The 24510-nt window shown below is 34.1% G+C and overlaps 1 protein-coding gene across 1 annotated transcript; it reads left to right on the forward strand.

Annotated features, from left to right (window-relative positions):
* Nucleotides 1-7027: 7027 nt before the first annotated feature.
* LOC106762550 (FKBP12-interacting protein of 37 kDa) lies at nucleotides 7028-24240 on the forward strand. Its single transcript, XM_014646525.2, has 14 exons — nucleotides 7028-7223; nucleotides 7311-7350; nucleotides 7442-7509; nucleotides 7928-7992; nucleotides 8095-8131; nucleotides 8547-8634; nucleotides 10263-10327; nucleotides 10463-10540; nucleotides 10943-10990; nucleotides 20911-20964; nucleotides 21966-22127; nucleotides 22338-22407; nucleotides 23276-23331; nucleotides 23932-24240. The coding sequence occupies exons 1-14, from the start codon at nucleotides 7197-7199 to the stop codon at nucleotides 24085-24087; spliced, it is 1014 nt and encodes a 337-aa protein (XP_014502011.1). The 5' UTR covers nucleotides 7028-7196; the 3' UTR covers nucleotides 24088-24240.
* Nucleotides 24241-24510: the final 270 nt, after the last annotated feature.

The raw sequence follows: 24510 nt of genomic DNA on the forward strand, positions 1-24510 counted from the left end.
AGAGTTCCAGAAATTATATAATACTGGCCAACTTGGCCTTCTGCCAATGGGCTTAAACGCTATTGCTTCCTGCACCCCCAGAATTGCTAGTTGAACCGCTAGTCTACTAGGAAAAATACTGAATTACTCTCAACACCACCCATCATTACAGTTTCTAGTGCTGCTGCTGCTTCATATTGTTACGTACAAGTACTCACATAACATGAAAATAAAAGGAACAAAGCAGATAATAGATAAAAAATATAATTTTATTAAAGAAAAAAATTACATATCCTCTTCACTTTATTCTGAAATAAATTAATAACAATGTTTTTTTGAAAATAGAAAAACAAATACAAGGAAAATATTAAAGGAGAAACTCACCTTCTCAGAAGACAAACTAACCCTGTGTCTTAAATTTTTTTTCTCCAACTTTAGAGTAAAAGGAAAGAAAAGAAAAAGACTATGGGATTTATTTATCAGAAACCACTTGATGGCAATGCTCTAAGACAAGCCAAATCTAGAAGCAACCAAGCCAACAAGAACAAAATGTTTAAGGTTTTAGATGGAATGCGGAATGGTGGTGGTATAAGATGGAGGTTGTCACGTTTTTGGGTGTTTAAATGGTGATGAAAAGTGTGTTTGGTGGTTCTTTAAGAGAGGTTAGGCCAACTCCACGAGGTAGGTGACTATAAGGGCCTCTAGGGTTGTTCTAGTCTTGATCAAGGAAGAATGGGACTACAATTTAGCAGCATAACATTACTAAATTGCCTTTTGCCTCTACTTCTACCCAAGAAATAAACCAATGGTCAAAGTTCTTCATGTTATTGGTGTTGCACAACCTTGTTGATGAACATTCTCATATCCATGATCAAATTTTGGTTTCACCGGTTGTTCCCACTTCAACTTCTACTTGTTCTACTCTTTTACATGTACCTAGTAAACTCATCAATGATACACATATTTCCTTTACATAGACATCTTAACGTCGTTATCACAATCACTCTCGCAAGTTGGGAAAAAGGACGTCTCAAGTGTGAACATTATGGCAAACTAGGTCACAAGATTAATAAGTGTTATGCATTACAGGGTCATCCTCCTAGATCTGCTGTTATTGTTCAGACTGCTCCTCCCACATAATCACCTACTAGGGATCCTCCTTCATCCGATATTACCAACGACTTTTTTATTTTTAATAAATTTCTCAAATGGTATAAGGATCAACAACCTTCTAGTTCCATTGCAACTATAGCACACACAAATACATCTTATGCTGGTTTGGCTTCATTTTCTTCTCTTGGCTCTTGGGTTCTTGACTCAAGAGCCACAAATCAAATTATTGGTAACAAATCTTTGTTTTTCTTTTTGTCTTCTTTGAATCCTTTACCTTTTGTTATAATGGTTGATGGATCTAGGGTGTAGCTCATGGTGTTGAGACTGTTAACATTTTTCCTTTTTAATCGATTGATAATGTTCTTTATATCCTTGTGTCCCCTTTTAACTTATTATCCATTATTCGTCTAACTCGTTCTCACCAGTGCAAAAACAGCGTATAACGTCACGCGTTCAATGTTTAACCACTTAATAGCCAATGTTAAAAATGACCGGTAACATTTTTGTAAATAAATGTAATTATTAAACATGGTTTAGAATTGTAATTCGACGTAAAAGGATATCAAACGTCGAATTCTCCAATGTTAGACGTCAAAAGATTAGTGGATTCAATAAAAATTTGAGCGGGTGATTGAAAATTCAATCACTTTATCATAGCGCGCGAAACCCTCTTCTTTGCTCGAACGAAGTTTGAGGACCATCACATGTAATCTTTCTTTCATTTGATACAAATGCATGTTGATTAACTACTTTAGGTATGATTTTCATTTGTTTTCACCAATTATTTTCGTGCTCTTGTCCTTCATGGGCACATTCTGCTTTCTCTCTCACTGGTGACAACACTTTATTCTGATGAACCCACCTTTTGAAGGTTTGTTTTCATTTTGAAGAAATTATTTTTTGAACTTGTTTGGTTGAACTTGTTTGGTGTTGTTGTTTGATTGAACTTGTTTGTTGTTTGCTATTGTTCTTTGTTGTTGATCCTATATTGTCATTCATAGTTCATGCTTTATAAAATACCAAAAACTGAAATTTGTTATTTTTCTATTTTTCAGTTCTCGTAGAGTTGTAAAAAAAAGGTTACAATTAATTAAAATTTTAAGAAAAAAACTGATTAACATTGTATATTGACAAAAATTGATGTTAAATTAATGTTGCATATTGAAAAAATTTAATGTTAAATAATGTCGAATTTTTTAAATTCGACGTTAATTTAACGTCTCCTAGTATAACGTCGTTCTCAAATTCGACGTGAAAGGCCAAAAATATTCGACGTTGTACTCTGCTTTTGTACCAGTGTCTCTTGATTATGATATTTCTTTTAACAAAGATTTAGTTTTTTTACAAGACCATAGTTTGAGACAGGTGATTGGCATCAGATAAGAGTCTTATGGTCTTTATCATCTTCACCTCTCTACACATGTTGGTGTGGTTATGGAGTCTTCATTTCTTCTTCATAATTAGTTTGGTGTTTTTATTCAAACTTTACACAATGATAATGGTCGTGAATAACTTTCCCATTCTTTTAAACAATTTATGGCTTCTCATGGTATTCACCATCAAACTTCATCTGCTTATACACCTCAACAAAAATGGGTGACCGAGTGAAAAAATAGACATCTTATTTAAACAACTTGCATTCTTCTAACTCATGGTAACATTCCTCAATATTTTTAGGGTGATGTTATTCTTATTGTATGTTATATCATTAATCGCATGTCATCTTCTGTTTTAGATAATAAAATACCTCATTCTATTTTATTTCCTTATGAACCTTTTCACCCTTTCACACCCTAACTCTAAAAGTTTTTAGGTTTACATGTTTTGTTCATAATTTTAGTCCCGATCCTGATAAGTTAGCTCTTAGATCACACAAATGTATTTTTTTAAGGCTTTACTATATCAAAGAAAGGATACAAGTTTTTTTTTCTCATTCTTTTAATCGTTGTTTTTGATTTTGCAGATGTCACCTTCATTGATTTTTTCCTTTTATTTTAATGATCGTTCTTCTTCTGCTTTGTCTCCTTCTAATATTGTCAATATATCAATTGTTTATGTTCCTTCAATTGTGCCTAGTCCACGAGGTGTTTCTCAACAACCACCAAGTGACTTAATTCAAGTTTCAACTACTTTGTCTCCTCCAACTCTGGCAATTGAGTATACCCTTCTAATTGTCCTCCAAAAAAGTATATGTTCTACTTGTAATCCCTTTCCACATTATATTGCCTTATGCTATCATAGATTGTCTTCACCTTTTTATACATGCCTTTCGTCTATTTCTTTTGTGACCATCCCAAAATTTGTTACTGATGCCTTAGTACATCCTGGCTGGCATCAGACCATGCTAGATGAACTAAGTGTTCTTTAGAATAGTAGAACTTGAGAGCTTGTCTCATTAGTGTATGGAAAATTTGTTGAAGGTTACAGGTGGATTTTTTATATCAAATTTGGTCGTGACGGAACTATTGATCGCCTTAAAGCTCACCTTGTAGCCAAAGGTTACACACAAACTTTTGGGTTGATTATGGTCATACTTTTTCTCCATTGGCAAAGATGACATTTGCTCGTTTATTTATAGCCATGACAACTCTTCAATGATGACCTCTTTATCAACTAGATGTCAAAAATGCATTCTTCAACGGAGATTTGCTAGAAAAGATTCATATGGAGGAACCTCCAGGATTTGTTGCTCAAGGGGAGTCTTCTAGGTTGGTATGTTGTGTTTGCAAATCCCTTCATGGCCTAAAAATAGTGTTTTAGGGGTTGGTTTGAAAAATTTAGTAACATTTTTCAACAATTTGGTATGACTTGGCGAGATTGATCATTCAGTCTTTTACCGTGACTCAAGTATTAGATGTGTCTACTTGATAGTATATGTTGATGATATTGTTCTTACAAGCAGTGACACTCATGACATCTCTCAGAAGGAACAACATCTTTGTAACCATTTTCAGACCAAACATCTTGGAAAACTTATATATTTATTCGATATTGAGATGGCACAATCCAACGATGACATTGTTATATCTCAAAGGAAGTATGCATTGGATATTTTGGAGGAAACTAGGTTGATGAATTCAAAATCTGTTGACACACCCATGGATCCTAATACTAAACTTTTACCAAGACAAGGGGAGCCTACATTAGACCCTGAGAAATATATAAGACTTGTTGGAAAATTGAATTATCTTACAATTACTCATCTTGACATTTCCTTTTCAATTAGTGTGGTAAGTCAACTCCTTAATTACCTATATGAAGATCATTAGAATGCAATTATCCGTACATTAAAGATGATCGACAGAAAAATCAAAACTTTAGGAGGTCAATCTAGGTATGGATTCTTCAGATGGTTGTGTTGCAGTTCAATCACTGAAAAGGGAAAAGTATATGGGGAATTGCAAGGGGAATATGGTTTCTAAAGTCGATATGTTTGATGCTTTAAGAGTTTTTTCAGAGGTTAGTAATAAAAAGGAAGATAATAATCTGGATAACTATAGTTTGTTGGTGTTACCAATGAGGAGCATTGGTATCTTGAAGCTACTGTGAAGTTTTGATGATGATAAAAGCTGAAGAGTTGAAGACTCTAAGTGCATCTTTGTTAAATGTATTTTGTAGAAACAAATGTATAGGATAAATTGTAATGATGTAAAAACTCTTAGAAGTTTACGTATTTAGTGAGTCGTTGCGCAAATAATCGATTATCTCGGGTGATAATCGATTATCACGAGCTTGTCTGAAAATGAGTTGCTCGTGCAAATAATCGATTATTGCACTGAATAATTGATTATCTATGTCTAATTCAATATTGCCCAAGTCTCTGGAATATTTAAAAATCCCATAACGGACTACAAATAATCGATTATCACTTATGATAATAGATTATTTTTGGCAGTTGAGAGATGTCTTTTCAGTTTTTGACCTTGGGCTTATAAATAGGTTTTTCCACAGCTCGTAGAATTTAACTTTTCAATCGAGAGTATTAGAGCTTTGTGCCTAAGGGAAGCTCTCTGTGAGTGAAAAGGATCTATGCCATTTTGAGAATACAGTTTGTTTGAGGAAGTTCTCAAAGTGATAGAGTGTTCTTGCCAAGTCTTGTGAATAGGAGAAGCTCACGCTTTATGTGTCAAAGGTCGGGGCGGTTCTCTTCAAGTTAGCAGAGTTGTTGCTTCCGGTTCGTGCGTCGAAGGAAGCTCTTCTGGTTCATTTGTCGAAGGAAGTTATTTGCTACACTCTGGTTCGTTTGTCGAAGGAAGGTGTTTTATATTTTTTGCTCATTTCATTATCTTGTAATTTGTACAACTATATTTTTAGTGAAATGGTTAATTACTTTTTATAGTGATTAACAACTGGACGTAGAATCTTTTGATTCAAACCAGTATAAAAATCATCTGTGCGATTTTTCTCTTCCTTACACTCTTTAAATTTTTAGCACACCATCTGTGTGCTTTCCACTTCTTTTTATTCCGTTGCGCGACTCTACGATACCGATTGTCTAATACCGATAGTTGGAAGTGACTAGAGCTTGTGGAGTCTCTTTTCCTCGGCCAAGGTGGTGGGCAGAAAACTTTGACCCATAAGAATAGGATGAGGAAAACTGTGAAACTATAATTTTTGATCTTCTTGTTATTTTAAAGGTTTTTCATTCATGATTCTAATGAAATCTATAAACCCATACTTTAACCATACTTCAACCTGAAGGTATTATTTCTTTGGGAAACCATTTCCAAAGACCATAAATCCACGTCACAGTATCTTTAAGTGGCCACATATGCAAAAAAAACTAACACGTTAAGTCATTATTCATGTAAATACTATGCTATCAACGATTTAAACGACATCTAACAAAAATAACTAAATTAAACAAAAATTATGAAAATTAAAACTAATGCTTAAAAAATAAAGTCTCACATTAAATAAAATAGACAAATATAGAAATAAAAAATGGTATTGAACTTTTAAAAAACAACTAATTAGGAATAATAACAACAGCATCTAGTTTTCTATTTTCAAACTCCTATATCATGATTTACTGGCTAAGTCAATAGTAATCAAAGTTAGGTGTACTTACGTCTTATTACTAGTGAACTGTTACACCATCAAATAACCAATACATAAACTACCTTTTAGAAAAGTAAAATATTAGACTTAATTAAAATTCCAATAAAAAACAAAAATCCTACCAAACAATTCAGAAGCTCTAAGTTTTTTTAATTCTAAAAAAATATTTATTTTATCTTTTTAAAGTAAAAAAATATTTATTTTATCTTTTTAAAGTGATATATAACACGCCATTGAATCCTTATTCACGTGAATATTATGCTATTAAGGATTTAAACGACATAAAAAAACTAAATTGAACAAAAACTATAAAAATTAAAATTATATTGAACACTTAAAAAATCGAATCCCACATTAAATAAAATAGACAAAAGTAAAAAACAAGTGGTATTAAACTTTTAGAACACAACTGATAATGAATAACAACTAATAAGATATAGTTTTCTATTTTCAACTCCTATATCATGATTTACTGGCTAAGTCAACCGTAATCAAAGTTAGGTGTCCTAAATCTTATTATCAATGAATTGCTATACCATTAAATCTTATTATGAGTGAAGTGTTACACCATCAAATAAGCACAACATAAACTGGCTTTTAGAAAAGTAAAATATTACACTTAATTAAAATTCCAATAAAAAAACAAAAATCCTATCAAACAATTCACAAACTCTCAGTTTTTTTTTTTAATTCTAAAAAATGTTTATTTTATCTTTTTAAAGTGTTATCTAAATTAATTTATTTTACAGTTAAAATGTTATTTAAATAATTTTAAAAATAATACATTAAAAGCAATAAAAGTTAATAAAAATAATTTAATGAGAAATTATATTTTTGTTTTGTTAATATTGGGAGAAATCCAAGTAATAATTTTTGGTGTTAGTGAGTTGGTGCCGAGGGTTCTTCCCAGAGGAGAAAACTAAAACTGCACTAGAAATCGCATATTGGGTGCATCTTCTACTTTACCTGGCTTCGTAGATAACCATTGTGCAGAAGCACGTTCATTTCACATTTTCACATCGCTCTAGGGTTTCTTCAACTTCATGGCTTCCCCTACTCATTTCGACGATGTAAGCGGCACTATCCCTCCCATACCATTACTTTTCTTGCGCTTTCGTGGTTCCCTTTAACCTCAACTTCGTTTCTGCCAAACGCAGGACTTCGATTTCTTAGGTGGATTTGGCGCTAGGCATTCAGGTTTTAATTATTCTAGCTGTTTTTCTGATTAACGTTGCTTCAATTTGACTTGTTTTGTTGAGTTTGGCTGTATCGTTGCTTTGAAATCTAGGTACTAAGAGGTCGTCTCCCGATTACGATGATGAAGATTACGACAACGATCCTTATGCAACAAAGAAGGTACGGTTTGCGTGAGTCTGTTATGCTGTGTCAGCATTTAGGTGCAGGATATAGTGGAATGTGTTATTGTTTTCTTTGGCTGTATTGGATTGCTGCTGTGTAGGAATTGTTTAGGTTGAGGAAAGTGAAATAACTTGAATGATGTTATTGTTTTTTCGCAATAATTTAATTTTCATGGAGGATATTGGCTGAGTTTTAGGGTTTGGCTCCCTTGACTTATGTGGTGTGCATTGGGTATATATGTTTGGTTTGGGATTGTACTTGTTCATGTATGGTGAGCAGTGGAAGCCGACGTGGGTGAAGGGTATTTGCTTGCTCTGTTTACGTAGCTTACTTTTTTTCTTGCTAAATTGCTTGTGCAGCTTATAATAATATGCTTTATAAAAAGGAAGGAGTTAAATAATGATTTGTGATGCAGGCTAAATCAAAAGCTGAAGAAGCCTCTGGTGTAACAACAGGAATGATTTTGTCACTGCGTGAGAGGTATTTTACAGAATAAACGGTGGGAGGTATATTGTACATTGTGAAAATTGCAGCTAATTTAGTTGGGTCTAAAACATGTTTTTGATCTTTATATTTTTGCAGTCTTCAGAACTGTAAGGATACACTTGTGACATGCCAAGTACGTTTTTCCTTTAAAGAATTGACCATCTTTGCTCCCTTCTGTTGCCGTTATCTTTTTGGTTTTCTTTCACAATTTTATAGTTCTTATGTATGAAAGAATTTGAACTTTTGTTATTAGAGAAGCAAACTTCAGTTATAGTTGATGTGATTTAAGACTTGGTACCTGATTGTATTCATGATGAAAAGGTGTCAATCTTCATCTATAATGTTTGAATTGCAATGACTTGGAACAGAATGTTCTTGCACCGTTCCCATGATCTCTATTTCCATAGCTGAGTCTTTATGTTAGAATGGAGGGTTGTTTTCTTTTTGTACAAATTTCCACATATGATATAGTCTTATTCTCATATCATACGCTTGAGCTGTACATTTTCCTTACATAGAAATATTGACAAGAGCGTTGAATTTTCCAGAATGAACTTGAGGCTGCAAAAACTGAGATTCAGAGTTGGCATTCTACACTTAAAAATGAGCCTTCTGTACCTGCTGGGGTAACTCCAGGTTTGTTTGTACTGTGTTTTGCAAGTGACATATACCTGCATTAATTGTTCAAGAAATGACACTTTATACATTTATTTTGGTTAAATAGATTCGTTGGTCCCTATTTTTGTTGGTTTTCTTCAAGTAGGTCCCTCTTTTTTAAAAATGATCAATTTAGTCCTTAAATTTAAAAAATTAGACCAATCAAATCCAGTCCGTTAATTTCCCTTAACGGCGTTAAAATTCGTCTATGCTGGCAAAACGAAGTGTATTTTTTAAATAGGTGGCACACAATGACTTTTAAGACGTGGACTCTGAGACGTGGACTTTAAGAACATCTTCTTCTCATTTACCTCCGCAAACAGCCATTCTTTGGCTTCATCCATCTGTTATACAACATTAAGAAAATCCTTCAACAACATTCAACATCGGCATTCTCCATTCAACAACATCTGCATTCTCATCTTTTGAACCATCTGCATCCTCCATTAACATTTGAGAGCCACCGTAACAATTCACACTCTAGCCTTTGCTTCCATCAAGAGTCACCTTCATCATCCATTCCATTCCTGGAGGAGGCGTACTCAATATATTGGAAAAGAAAGAAACAAAAGAGAGGCCGGCCAAGAGAAGAGCCTACTTTCTTACCCATCATCACCATCCCCTTTGCTGTTAAGCTAGATACTTATCAGGAAAACACAACAAAAAAATATAACCAGTATCTTCATCTTCATTTGAACCTCCATCCCAGCTTAAGCATAACACCACCATCCTCAACCTGCACTGCACAAGGCAACAGAAATAAAAACTAATCACCAAGAACAAAGACCAATTTCTAGCACCCAACACACACTCCAATGTTTCCAATCCCAGTAAACAAAACATCAATTGATAGATGAATTAACCAATAAAGCAAAAAAAATTCATTTTCGTCCCCAACATCGGCGGTGGTGCTGCTGGAGGCACTGGCGTTTAAGGGAAAGGAAAGAAAACCCTCGAACGGAGAGGGAGGAGAACAGCGCTGGGGAACCTTCGAACGGAGAGGGAGGAGAACGGCGCTAGGGGCGCCGGTGAGGAAGCATCTCTGCCGCAACTCGCGACGACCTTCTTAGGTGAAGGCAGCGGTGGCAAGAACTCTAGGTGGAAGGCTCACACGCGAAAAGGGGCGAGATCTCGGTGGAGGGCGGTGGTGCACGCGGCTGGCTAAGGTTGCAGTGGCGACCGGAGAGGGAGGAAAGAAAACCCTCAAACAGAGAGGGAGGAAAAAGCGCAGGCGGTGAGAGTGGTTGCTTCTGGGTGTTTCGCTGGGAGGAAGAAAGGCTAAGTCTCATTCTCAGTTTGGGAGATTAATTTAAAAATCATAAAAACAATTTAAATCCACGTCTAATGAGTCATTATGTGCCACCTGGATAAAAAATGACACATCCTCTTACCAGTAAAGACATTTTTAACGCCGTTCAAGAAAATTAACGGAATAAACTTGATTGATCTAATTTTTCAAATTTAAGGACCAAATTGATCATTTTTAAAAAATGGGGACCTGTTTGAAGAAAACCAGCAAAAATAGAGACCACCGAATCTATTTAACCCATTTATTTTCTTTGTTCTAAATGTATACTTGAACATTATATTATCTTTCTTCTTTCTAGATCCCAAAATGTTGATTAATCATCTCCAGACCTTGAAAACCTCTGAAGAATCTTTAAGAGAGCAGGTTTAGAATCTAGTTATATATATATATATATATATATATATATATATATATATATTTCTTTTTCTCGTTCAAAATAATTCATGATTTATTCATCTGGTTTCATTGATCCTTTATCATTTTCCTATTGGATATTAGCTTGAAAAGGCGAAGAAAAAGGAAGCTGCATTCATTGTAACATTTGCAAAACGAGAACAGGAGATAACAGAGTTGAAGGTAATATCTCAAAATAAGGTTCTTTCCTGTTATTGTGTTATGATTGTGTGTTTCTTTTCAGCATCTACCATGACCACCTGAGTAAATTCCGTCTTTCGTAGGAAAAAAATTGAGGTGCATTATTTTTATATTTTCACTCTTTATCATTCACATATAGAAACCAAGAACATAAAATAATTGTCTGTATGAGGTTTCCCTATATTCTACTTGATATCTGCAGTGCCCTTCCTTTTTAATCTTCGATGTTTTATCTCTTATTGATTTAGTAATTTGTCTGGATCTTGGCTACTCAAGCACCAGAGATGGAACCTGTTACTTTTGTTGTTGCCGCTGTTCTTCTTTTTTATTATTCTTATTTGTGTTTCTCCTTGCTAATAATTGGTTGTCTGGTAACTTCTCCAGTCTGCTGTGTGGGATCTGAAAGTGCAACTCAAGCCACCGTCTATGCAGGTAAGTTTATAACATGAATGATTAAGTGGATAATGCTTATGATTCTTCTTTTCACATTATTTTTAGAATCCTTTTTTTTTTCTGTTTGTTAGAGGCATTGTAGAGACCGCTCTTGATTCCTTGCCCAGTTGTTTGTATTTCACTTTTTTTTATTGTCGTATTTAAGGTTATTAACCTCAAGAGTTTATGTAAACTCGTGAGAGTTCTCTAAACTCGACTCGACCCGTGGACTCAACCCTGTGCACTGTTGTGCTCGTGGAAAAAAATTATAAATAACATACTAATTCAAATATGACAATAAAATAATTAAGCAAAATAGTTGAAGGAAACAAATTCATACAAATACATGTTCATTCAAAGTACTCTAAATAGGATACATTTAGACTGCTCTCAATTAAATTTGATTCATTCCCAGACATACTTTAAATTGATTCCTAATTTCAGTTTTGAACTACAACATTAAAAACATATACAATTATTAAATAACTAAAAGTAATCCCTAATTCTTAATTAAAAAATGAAATTAAAAATCCTAATCAATTAGAAAACCTAATTCCTAATTAAAAAACCTAATATATAATATAATGTAATATATATTACCTTTCCTTAAAGCTACAACAGACCACCAAACAATAAAAATCCCTTCCTCCCAAACGGTGTGGTGTAGCAGTGGACCAACAAGATCCACCTTTTGGAATGGAACAAGAGGACCCGACACTTACCTGGAGAAGAATTAAGTGGAGACAACCTTGGTGGCACGGAAGACTGTGGGGCTTGTGAACAGCAGTACGGTGAGCAAGTATGGTGTGACGAGGAAGGAGACAATCGCACAATGAAACCCCAATCTAATCATGATGAGTTTTTTTGTTTTTTTTTTTTTTTTCAATTTCGCACAAACAACTATGGTTGTCGCCATTTTGGGTTTAAAAAATTTCTCCTTTGAACAACTCAATTGCAAACTCGGGAGTTTGAGCTAGTTTACATTAAAAACGAGTTTGTTTTCGAGTTAACTTAGAAGCTGTGTGTAGAAATGTAAACTCGTATGAGTTAATGTGTTAACTCGCAAGTTTGATAACCATGGTTATACTAAGGCATTGCTTTTCAATGTTATGGAGGAACTGACTTACAACACTTATTGAGAACGAGATATCCATATGGGTGGCATTAAGGTAGTTCAACTTCCCTACCAATTGTTTGTACCTTTCAGGATTTGGATGAGGTTGCCCATGATTTGGCAAGAGTTTGACTTGACATATTGAAGTATAATGAGAAGGATTACGAGTAAATATACCTTTTCCCAGAGCAATGAGAATTTTAAACACAAGAGATGAGACCAAATGATGATGTAAAGGAGTTGTCTTTGAAGGTTGCAGCAATATAGGACGAGTGCAACATTGTTATACCTTCAAGGGTGGAGGGGATTGAAGACTCCTTTGAAGGACAAAAGTGCATCAAGATAGGTACAATTGTAGAAGGAAAAGTCTTAGATGTAGATGGTGTACACTTATAAAAGGGAATTAATACAAAGAAGGTAACATCAACAATGGTAAAATACCTATGAAGAGTAAGGGACTGACATTTTTACCCTTTTTGAGATCTTGGATACTTAAGGAAAATGCAAATATGAGACCAAGGAGAGAATTTGTGAATGCTAGAGTCAAGGGCATGAGCGAAACATGTAGAACCAAAGACTTGAAGCAGCAAATGGTGAAGAGAGTGGTAAGGATATAGAATTTGATGACATGTTTTACCTTTAGAATAGAGGAAAGCATGTGATAATGTGATAACACAAGAAGTATTGCATCACCATTTCAAACTTAGAAAGATTAGGGGTTGGACATTTTAAACTCTTAAGATTTGGATGTCCTAACTAAGCATGAACTAGAAGTGGGGATATTACCTCCAATCCAACAGGAGAAGGCTTATTGAGCTGATAAAGGACATGAGAATCATTAGAAACCAATCATTCACCATATACTTTAGTCTTGTAATAGTAAAAGAAATGACAATCAAGGGGTCGTGTCATTTTGACTAATGTACAATAATTTAAAGGAACAAAAAAGACATTATGAATAGAAAGAGAAGGAAAAGGATGGTTACTAGCACCTTAGGTATGTGTTTGAGAACCATTTGCCATGGTGATTTAAGGTAAATGACCAAAACTAGGAAGAGAAGAGAAAATGCATTTATTACTTGTAATAGATTGGTGGCCCAAAATCAAGGACCAAAGGGCGTGAAAGAGTGAGAGATGTAAACAAAGGAATTACCAGTGTATGCAATAACAAGAGTAGAACTTGAGTCCTAATGATCTTTATATCATTTTAGGAAGTTGTCATAGGAAGGTGATGCAGGGGCAAAACTCTTAGTGACCTACACAAGGCAAGGAGGTCAACCATGCAAAGTCCAACACTTATCAATTGTGTGTCTTGGCATGTAAGAATTTTTGCACTAGGGAATCCCTTTGTCACCCATATGCTACAAAGGTTTGTTGTTGTGATGGACCAAAGCATATGAGTTAATTGAAAATAAGGAGGTAGGGACTAAAGAAGGCAAAGGCATTTTTAGGAACACAAAGGGACAAGGTAGCTAAAATTGAGATTATGGTTAAGATTGTGAATGGTTCAGAAAATCATAAATCATGGGATTGTAACATGGATTGTACATTTTACTTTCTAGAAAAATATGATACACACACACATGCACCTATTAAAATGACATAAATTGTTAAAATAAACACAATCCCTTTGTCAATATTTCATCAAACACAAGTTTACAAAGTCAATCACTTTGTCAATACTTCATCAAACTTAGGGCCATCTAATATAAACTATTCCAATTAATATGAAAACTTAAGGGATCAATGTTGTCAAGATCGCGAGTAAGATCGCATACTCACATGATCCCTTGAGTTTTCAACTCCAAGCGAGTTGATGTGGAGGCTCGATCGAAAGTTGGTCAGATCGAAGTGATCTTCCGAGTTTGCTTGCCAAATCATTCACTGCATTGATCTTCCATGGTGTTGCGGAGTTAGGCTTTGGAGTTGTGATGGGGTTTGGGTTTGACGACATCATGTTTTATTAGAAAGCTATCCCGCTCCATGTTTAATAAAAAACTGACCCTTTCCATGTTTTAATAGAAAACTGAATCAGCCCAACCCGAAACCCAATTTTTTTTCCTCCTTTTTTGTTAGGTTAGGTTAACTTTTTTGCACCTCAAAAGCAAAACACTTTTGCACCTGGACGCAGCTTCAACTCACCTCAAAAGCAAAACTCTTTCGTACTCTTACATGATACACACCTATGAACCTATTTTAATTGTTATGAACGCATTTTATGAATTATGTATGAGTTATTCTAATTGCTATGAACCCATTAAATGATGCATCTATTTATGAATATAATTTTTTATCTACTTGTAACTTATGGGTCGAGTTACAATCCTTGAGTTACGAGTTTTCATTCCCTTTCCGATCCCCTTACGATCTTCGAGTTTGACAACATTGAAAAGGATCTTCATTAGCTCTATCTCATTTATGAAGCACATCAATAAGAATATTCTTCTCTTCTAGAGGTGGGATGGGAAGAACATCATCTTCTTTCCCACCACTTTGGGCTTGCCCTTGAACCTAATGTTCATCTCCATTTGGATTGCGAACATCATTTAAATCTATATTTTCATTGTCTCCTCCTTCAACATTTTCCATAATCCACCCATTATTAGATGAAATATCTTCAAGTTCAAACTACTCAAGTGATATTCATCTACCTTCTTTAGCCAATTTTGAATTAACTATGACATAAACAACATCATTCATAGTTTCTTGTTTCAAACGATTTCTCTCTTTGTGGACCTAATCTAAGACCTTGTAAAATTATAATAAGGTAAAGTAAATAAACGAGGTGATAATTAATTATTTTAAAAGGATTCATTTAAAAAGTTGTTGTAAGATATAATGGTTTATTATTATTTTATTTAAAATATTTTCTAAGAGATAGAACTAGAAAGGTAAGAAAAGATATATTTGATATCATGTGATTATTGGAAAGATCACATCAAATCTCTTAAGTGTATATAGGGTTTTAAGAGTGAGAGTGAGTGTTACTCTTGGTGAGAAAGAACATGACATAGGGAGAAGCTTTGAAGGTTTACGTACTAAATCCAACTATGTTCTTTCTCATCAAGCATAACACTCACTCGTTTAATATATATATTTATAGGCTTCACTCACACTCTTAAAACCCTAGATACACTAGAGATTTTATGTGATAGTTTCTAATAACCACAAAATATCATATATATTTTTTCATACCTTTATGTTTCTATCTCAGAAAATCTTTTAAATAAAAGTAATAATAAACCGTTATATCTTATAATAACTTTTTAAATAAATCTTTTAAAATAATTAATTATCATCTCATTTATTTATTTTTCCTTATTATTATAATTTTATACTGCCTTACACCTAAGACCTAATAAATACAAATGAAAACATACATATAAATAATTACTAATTTAGTGTATTTTAATTGAAATTTCACATTTTTTTATTCTTACCATCTGAAATGCACTCCAATTTCGTTCACGTCTAGAATAACTACATGTCAATCTAAGTTCTGTATTCACTTCAAAATTGGGAGAATAATGCAAATCAGGATTCAGAAAATAGCCTGCAGTATTCAAATGCCTATGGAGCTGGTTGTCTCACCTCTCATCTATAATATTCCAATGATCTTCATAATTAAAAGTTTGAATAATAATTTGAATTAATATTGTCCAGTTTCTAAGAAGTAAAATATAAAGATAAAATGAAATTTCAATTTGGAGATTTATAAATTACCTTTTTTTATCACCATTAAAGCTCTTTGTATTTTTTCTTTAGCCTGATGCGTTACCTCATGGATGAAACCCATGCCTGGTTTATCGTCAGACTCTTTCATTCTAAGCACTTGCATTATAGGAAATGCATGCTTCAAATATATAACAATAATCTTCCAAAATTCTTTATCCAAACTACCTCTTCAGCTGAATTTCTATCCCTTGTAAATGCAAAACGAGTATTCTTCCATTCATCACTAGTAAACATTCTGATCAAATGGTCCAAAAGACAACCTAATGTTATGTAAGAGGTGCAAAGCGAGTTAAGCTTGGCCTCAACAAGTCTCTCCTTTTTGTGAAGTGATGTATCAAAGAAATTAAAGATGTCCTAGAATAAATATAAGTTGTAATTTTTCTACCTATTGGAATAATATCTTGATGACCAAGAATTTTCAAAATCTTCTAGCATCAAGTCAAAGCAATGTGCTGCACATGGGATCCAATATAGCCTTCTCCTTTTCCCTCATTAACAACTCACCAGCTGCTTTATAATTGGCAACATAGCCTATTACAATTTGGACAACGTTCTCCTTGCCGATTTCTTCAACAATGTCTTCCAACTTACAAATTTTATCAATATATTTCAGAAAAACAGTTCCCTTTCGACTCTTAACTAAGAATTTAGATATATCCCTTCTCCTTTTGTTGGTCCACCCATCAGTCATTATTGTGCAGCCTGTTTTCTTGCATGCAGTCCTATGAACCTCCAAAACATCTTTTGTTGTCTTAACTTCTTCCTTCAAGTACTTTAGTGTGATCTCAAGGTGGCTTAGATACTGGGCTGTGATTTGAAATTGAATCAATCATTCCCCTAAAAAGCTTTGCTTCTTGACACATTAAACGGTATGACATTTTCATAGAAAAACTTTGCTACATCTCTACAAATACTTTCTCTTTGGACCTTGTTGAATAGTTGATTAATTGTGGCCCGAGAACTTACTGCCCCTTCTTAAAAATATTTCTACTGTTGCTCACATCCTCTTCAATCCTTTCTTTTTTCAGTTTCTACATCATTATCCTCAATATCAAACCTTATTTTTTGTCATTAATCTTTGCTGCAAGCCAACAACAACTTCAAACGTTTCCTTTTTTTACTTCATCAGTCACACTTTGCAAGCAATTACACTCTTTTGAGTTCCCTCTAAGTGGTGCTTCAAGCGCTATTGTAGGGGATAGATAGTTCGCAATTGGTGTTGAATACTTAGAGATTTTCAAAATCGTTTAAAAAGGTTTAAAAAGAAAGCAAGAAGGCAAACTTATTTTTATACTGATTTACTCCAAACTAAGTTATGTTCAGTTCTCTCTTAAGCACTCTTAAGGAGTTCTATTAATCTTTCAAAATATTACAACTGACTAGATTGTTTAACTCCACTGAGTTAAACTTACAAGTGTTTTGATTCACTTCTGAATCTAAAAACAAGAAAGTGATTTTAAATGCAAATACAAATGTTTACTTTCTTTGAGAGGATATAAAATCAATACAATAAAGATTTGAAAACTTGTAAAGAAACTTTTCTTTTTCAAAGATGAAGTCTAGACGATGTAAGCTTAAGAGAACATTGACAGCGTAAGAGCACTAATAAATCTTGATTCTTGTACTCTTTTCTTCATGCAGTCCTCTTTATATAGACTTCCTGGAAAAAGATCCGTTACTTAGAGCATTGACTTTCGCATATGAATGTAGTCTTTTAGTACGAGGTTAGATCCTATGTTGCTTCTTGCAGAGGCAATTGTGCTACTTATACAGAAGAGACATAAGAAAAGCATAAAGGAAACATTCCAAGAATGTTTTCCCATCTCTTAATGTTCTTCTAATTTGATGTAGAACTTTTGAATAAAGCTTTGTACTTATTTGATTTGCATAGAAAAAGAGAGCACAATACAATTGACAATAGAGTACTATTTCGTACATGCATTAAAGCCTTAGACGTTTCTCAAGCATTTAGGCGATGTATGTGTAAAAAGCGTTTAACCATAGTCTGTTTGAGTAACATTCAATGTTTAGGATATCGTTTATGCATACAACATTTAACGAAATTATCCTAGACAATTTATTTGATTAAACGGTATTTCGCTAGACGCTTTTGTTAGACTTCAAAATAAGGTTTTCTTAGATGATCTTGTCTTAACAACCTCACTAGAGAGAGGTTTAGAACTCTCACAAACCATTAACTTTAATGGTGCTTTTATGTTTGTTTTGTAAAATAAATACAAGTGTATAAAAGAGGAGACAAACAAAAGAGAAGAGATACAAAATGAAAGAAATAAAAACAGAACCGTTGCAGTGTCATGAGTATGAGAGTGAGTGGTTTCTGGCAAACGAGACAGAAACAAAACTGTGCAGGTGAGTCCATGAGTGTGAATGTTTTACATGAAACAAGGAGAAGTGGAAGAATATCTTTGCTGTCTTTAGTGCACGAGTGCCGCTCCAATGACTTAGGTTTGTGAATGTGGTTTTTGAATTTCGTAAGGAGAAGAGATGCACGTTAGTTGAACTAGTGCCAATTTTGAATTTCTTAATGTTACATTTAAATGGATTTGGGTGAAGAGATGCACCTGCATGTAACCGTTGCAAGTTACTTGAAGAGAAGATGTGTAAGTTACTAGTGCTTATTTGAACTTTTTTTTTTTTAATTGTAGCCCATTTGGCCAGGATTGTAAATGATGTGGGTTTGAATTTTGTTTTAATTGAAACCCCCATTACCAAGAAAGTGAATAGGTGCTGCAGTTGCAAAATAAAGGTGAACTTTATTTGTATTTATTTTTAATTAGGTGATGCTGCAGCTGACAACACACATAAAAAGGTGAAGTTTTGATTGAAGTAATTTTTAATTAGGTTTAAGTTTTATTTGAACTGAATCCATTCACCTAAGAAGGTGAATTGGTGGTGCAACAGACAGTACAGAAAGACAACGATCCACATGATTTTGTGTGCCACTATGCATGGGATTTAAATTGTAAATACTATGCAAAATTATAGGATAGTACAATTTAATTAGTAAAATCTCAATTTTATTTAATATGCAAAGGAGTGTTGCTTAGGTATTGTCCATGTTAGCTTCCATGATGCTACGCAAGATCTGATCCAGAGGATGAGAATGCTCTGTGGGCAGATCATATGAGGCTAGGGACATGAAAGCTTCTCGTGATTGTGAAGCACTGCGATAAGAGTGACAGTGGGAGGAAGCGATATATTGAACGGACAAAGATGGCTTGATACCTTGTTTAAATAAGTTGACATGGAATCCTTAATTTGACAACCCCTAAGGACGATCATGAGTTCTTAACAATCCTAATAAAGGTTCTGAGAAGTGTTTATAAAAAGTTCCTTGGCATGTGTTCAAACAAATTTGCATGTTTTGTGAGTACAATACAACTGAGAGATGGGTGAACGGTGGCTCAGATTATACAACACAATTTAGTGTCAACCTTCTTCCACATAAGACCATCCGGTGCAGGAAAATTTGTGTTGTTTCAGTGAGATGTGTCTCATAACCCTCTCTAACAAGCCAGAGTTCAATGTGAGAAGCCTAGAAGGAAAATAATTAGATTTGTATGAACAATGGGTTCATTGAATATCATAGAATCAATTTCTTGTTAGGCTCTAGATGCTGTGTTGAGAGAGAGAGAAACCAGAGAGCTTAGGATGAATTTTGTGTTTAGTTCACATCGGAGCTGTTGAATTTATAGGGGAGAAAATATAATTACAAAATATGGAGGACATAAACACAAAATATTTAGTTATCCTTGTTTGGGTTTGTTGGAAGACTCACATAGACTAAAAATAAGGCAATTTCATAGTATATAGTGGATGTAAACCTAACTTTATAATCAGGTTTTGGAAGGTCGAATTAGACTTAAAGTTCACTTCTTAACATAGTATCAGAGTCATAAGTTAAAAGTCTATTATTGCAAGACTTGTTGTTTGTTGGGTATATTGTTCCATCTGTTATCGGGCCGTTATTGGACCACTTATTAATGTCTACGCATAAGATGCATGTACCTTGACGTGAGGGGTGTGTGTTGAAAGATCCACATTGACTAAAGATTTCATAGTATATAAGTATGTGTAAACCTCATCTTATAAGCTGGTTTTGTGGGATTAAGTATAAAGTTCACTTCTTCACAAGGCTAATATATAAATATAGAATCAATTCTAAGATCAATTGTCAAGATTCTAACACTGAATTTTGAATGGGAGAATAAAACCAATTGTCAAGATTCTAATGCCGACTTCGGAATGTGAGAAAAAAAAATATAGCTTACAGGCATTTGTGTAACTCACTTCAAATAATAGCAACTAGTGGTTCAGTTGTTGATTCTGGAACATGACCAGGCCCAACCAGGTTACACTAGGTCAATGTCTTTGCTGATCCAATTAGAGGCTGGACCATTTTTGCCATCTGTTCCTGGTTGGACCGCTTTGAGTGGCTGGTCTTAGCTGGGTTTTAAAACATTGGAATGTGCAACCATGGGTAACAAATACCCACCTCTCAACATGTGTGTGACCACGGGCAACAAATACCCACTTCTCAACATGTGGTTCTTGTCTCGTTAAACTGCTAATGTTAATTACTGCACCATTAAGGCTTTAACTACTTAGAACACAAACTAGTGTTCTTCTTCACTTTGATTCATTGTAACGTGTACCTTGGTATTGACTATACTCTAGGGATAGACAAATTTTAGGTATTTCTTGTTCATCAGGTTAATGTAGGGTGACCCACATGAGTTTTAGGGCACAGGTTATCCTGTCAGCATTATAGGTAACTGTAAAATTATAATTTTGCTTGAGCATTCCCTGCTTCACTAAACTTTTATAAATAAGGAATGATGTTGAGTTTGTTCTTATAGTGTTTCTGCTGTACATTCACAGCATGGTTAGTTGCTGCTTTGTGTTTGTGGTGTCTTTGTTTATATCATCTCACATCATTGTTGAAAATTAATCCTGCTGCTGAAATTGCACATCATGTTGGTTGTATATTGTATTCTATTTTTTTATTGAATTGTTAATGCCCTGAAATTCTTTGAAATATAATTTTCAGGCTCGGAGGTTGTTACTAGATCCAGCTGTTCATGAAGAGTTCACTCGTTTAAAGGTTTGCTATTTGACTTGATGCTGACTTACACTGAATTGAGTTTGGTTGATCTTTTTAACTCTTTTCTGTTGGAGAAACACAGGGAGGTGAGAAAAATTGAATGTGGTAATTTGTAATTCATGTTCAAATAGGAAAAGGTTAGTTAGTTCAAGTTGTCTACAGATTTTTTTCACCGACTAATACAGTGCAGAAACATTTTGTTAGTGGCTGAACCGTGTTGTCACACCTAATAGCCGTTTCATGCCTTGTTCACTGGGGTAAGAGTAGTAAACTCATGTATTTTGGAGGTCACAAAATGAAATGGAACGGAATTATCACAGAAGATGGAAGAGTATAGGCAACCTTTGCACTTTGGGTATACAATCCTTGTACAGTTGGAAGTACAGGGGCTAAGTTGTATGGTAGAGTGTTTTTGAAAATCTGTAACCCTTTGTTTGGTAGAGAGGAGGGGGAGGGAGAGGTTGGTTGTTTGTTTTAGGGATGAGGGGAAAAGAAAAAAATGGAGGAACCCACTTTTTATTTCCTAAATATTTCAATTCATCTCTCTCTCCCTCTCCTTATTTTTCCCATCAAATCAATCAAATTGCATAACTTTCAAAATACATTGTCAATTTCTCGCTTATTTCTACTCTACCAAACAAATTAATGAAACAATTTTATTTCTTACATATTTATCTTTTCTCGACTTATTCTCTATTTCCATCCTTTCTATATTTATTTCATCTAAATCAAACACACCCTAAATGTTTTCAGATGACATTAGAATGGAGGAACACACCCTTCTATTTATGTGTTTGGCCCTTTGGATATTTTATACAGATGCTTTAATACCCATAACTTCAACACTGTTGATTTTTTTTTTTCTCTTTTTGGCTCGAGAGAGTTGTTTTAGTTACATTTTTCTTTTCTTTCATGTTGTCACTCCCTACACGTAATAACAATTTCTTTCAGTTGTTGGTTTCCCCTTTTTAGTTCTTACAATATTTCTCTTCTGATAATAGAATTTAGTTGAGGAAAAGGATAAAAAAGTAAAGGAGTTGCAAGATAACATTGCTGCTATGAATTTTACTCCCCAAAGCAAGATGGGGAAGATGCTGATGGCTAAATGTAGAACCCTACAGGAGGAAAATGAGGAGATTGGAAATCAAGCTTCTGAGGGGAAGGTGCTACCATCTCTTTGCTCTATGCCTCGAATTGTCCCTTTCCCCCCAGTTGTGTTGTATTAGTTACTGGAAGTAATTTCACAGTTGTATGTAGTTTTCCCATATTGACACAAGGGCTCAATCCCAAAATGTATTATATGGTATTCATTGTTACTGAATTGATGCTTAAATTGTTGCATTTTCCATTTGTGTTTTCCTCTTGGTATGCAGATACATGAATTAGGAATGAAGCTTGCATTGCAGAAGACCCAGAATTCACAACTTAGAAGTCAATTTGAAGGTTTGTCATTCAATGGAACTTGTTTTATGTTTTAAATCACGGATAGGGGTTTGCAGCGGCCGTCTTCAAAAACACCAGACACTATAGCGAATTAGTGCATAGCAAGATAACCACTATGTTGGACTTTTAGTTTATATATTGTAAACTATACACAGAAATTGTCAAAAATGATAAAAATTACTAAATAATTACATTTATAATTAACAATTAAAGGTCATTTGGTTTTAAACACCGACAAAAGTCAACTACTAGTTTCCTAGATAGAATTATCGATTATCATCTAAATTCAAGCTGTTATCATTTTCATTATTATTACATTTATAGATTTGAATTTTGGAAATTAAAATCCCAGAAATAGCCCTCCCACAAGCCATAATGTCTCTATTCCAAGTTTTGTTTTGGAATAAACACAGCGCCATAATAGTGCATGCTGTGGCAGCTGTTTGGTCCGCTACAGTAGCCCCTAGAACGAACAGGGCCTGCTCCGACTGTTTGGTACGAATAGTGGCACTATAGTGAATTATTTAAAACCCTTTTGGTTCTATAATCCCTTCCCTTGACTCTTGCACCAGCTACCTGGGTAACTGCCGTCGCCTTTTCTTTTAAGATTCAAATGAGTGTATCAATAGTTTTGTTGAATTTCATGCCAAACTGATACAATGAAATGATGTTGTCGTGTGTGGCTATAAAGCTAATGATTTGAAGTGTATAGTATGCTGGAACTATTATCATAAGTGTGCTAATTTATTTTCTTGTTCATAAAATTGAAGACTGGAAGGATTAAAAGTTATCTACCTGTAGACTTATAGATCTTTATTCATTTTAAGTTTATATAAACACTAGTTCTTGTTCTTGACATCTATTACAGGGTTGCAGAAGCACATGGAAGGACTGACAAATGATGTGGAAAGATCCAACGAAACGGTTTTTACTTCTTTCTCCTTTTCTCCTTATTTGTTATTTAAAGATTGCAGTATGTTCTGCAATAGAAATATCTCTTTGATTGATAAGCAACAATTTATGAACAAAAGGTGAATTTCTTGTTTGCGGACCCTACAACTGGGGAAAACAATCTATGAACTCAATTGTTGTGTTGGGAACGAGGCCGACAAAATAAATGATTGCTGATATGAATTGCATAAATGATTAGCCAGATTAAAAAATTCTGCCTCAAGTTTTTGAAACTGATAATATAATTTGCTCAAATATAAATTTTGAATGAATATTTTTACTTTTACGTAAAAGAAAGGGTAAATAAATGTTTTTTTAAAATTTTATGCCATGATGTCCTTAGATTGATAGAAATTGGGTATTGATGTTTTAAAATGGAATCTTTTTGTATATATGGAACCTGTTTATTTCTGAGTCAATAAAATGTTTTCCGTGGTTGGATAACGTGATACTTGTATGAATGCGTAGGTATTTGAACGCGTTATTTTACAATAAAGAATTGTGAATCAATACTTTTGGCATACATGAAAATTGATATTTGATAGTTCAACCTAAAATGGGATTGCATTCCAGGTTCTCATGTTACAAGATAAACTCGAAGAGAAGGATCGGGAAATCCAAAGACTAAAACATGAGCTTCAGCAGAAAAACGTAGAGGATGCAAGGTCTGATGCAGCTTTGACCAGAAATGACAATAATGAGACGACAGCTGGAGAGGCTGCTAACTAATTTGACAGTATAATTTTTTGTAGGAAACGATTGTTTTTCATCTTTATGTCTTTATACTCTTGTACATTATGTTAATAATCTTTTTTTTTTTGCATATTTATGAGGAATGATTATGCCTCCACTTTGAGTGGAAATATAGTCCTAGTAGTTGAACATGGTGCCATTTTTATACTTCACTCTCTGTTACAAGGGAGTTGTGTTCTTTAAAAAAAAAAAAAACTTTTTAAAAATATTTGGAGATATATAAAACACAAGACTGGGTGGGGGAGCAGTGCAAGTCTTTCATCATAAGAAAGGATTTTTAAATCATTAGATTGTATTTCCTTTTGAAATTTCAATCTGAACTCTTATTAACATGATTGTTGTACCTATTCTACGTTGTTTTATCCTCTTTAGCTAAAACAAGATTACCATCTATTCTAG

Source organism: Vigna radiata, chromosome 5, assembly GCF_000741045.1.
Source record: "Vigna radiata var. radiata cultivar VC1973A chromosome 5, Vradiata_ver6, whole genome shotgun sequence".
Lineage (NCBI taxonomy): Eukaryota > Viridiplantae > Streptophyta > Magnoliopsida > Fabales > Fabaceae > Vigna > Vigna radiata.

Bases quoted from the DNA above. Each gene is read 5' to 3' on its own strand.
- LOC106762550 (XM_014646525.2), top strand. From the start codon at position 7,197: ATGGCTTCCCCTACTCATTTCGACGAT. The intron at 7,351-7,441 runs GTTTTAATTATT...TTTGAAATCTAG, and splicing joins ATTTGGCGCTAGGCATTCAG to GTACTAAGAGGTCGTCTCCC. The intron at 22,408-23,275 runs GTTTGTCATTCA...CATCTATTACAG, and splicing joins ACTTAGAAGTCAATTTGAAG to GGTTGCAGAAGCACATGGAA.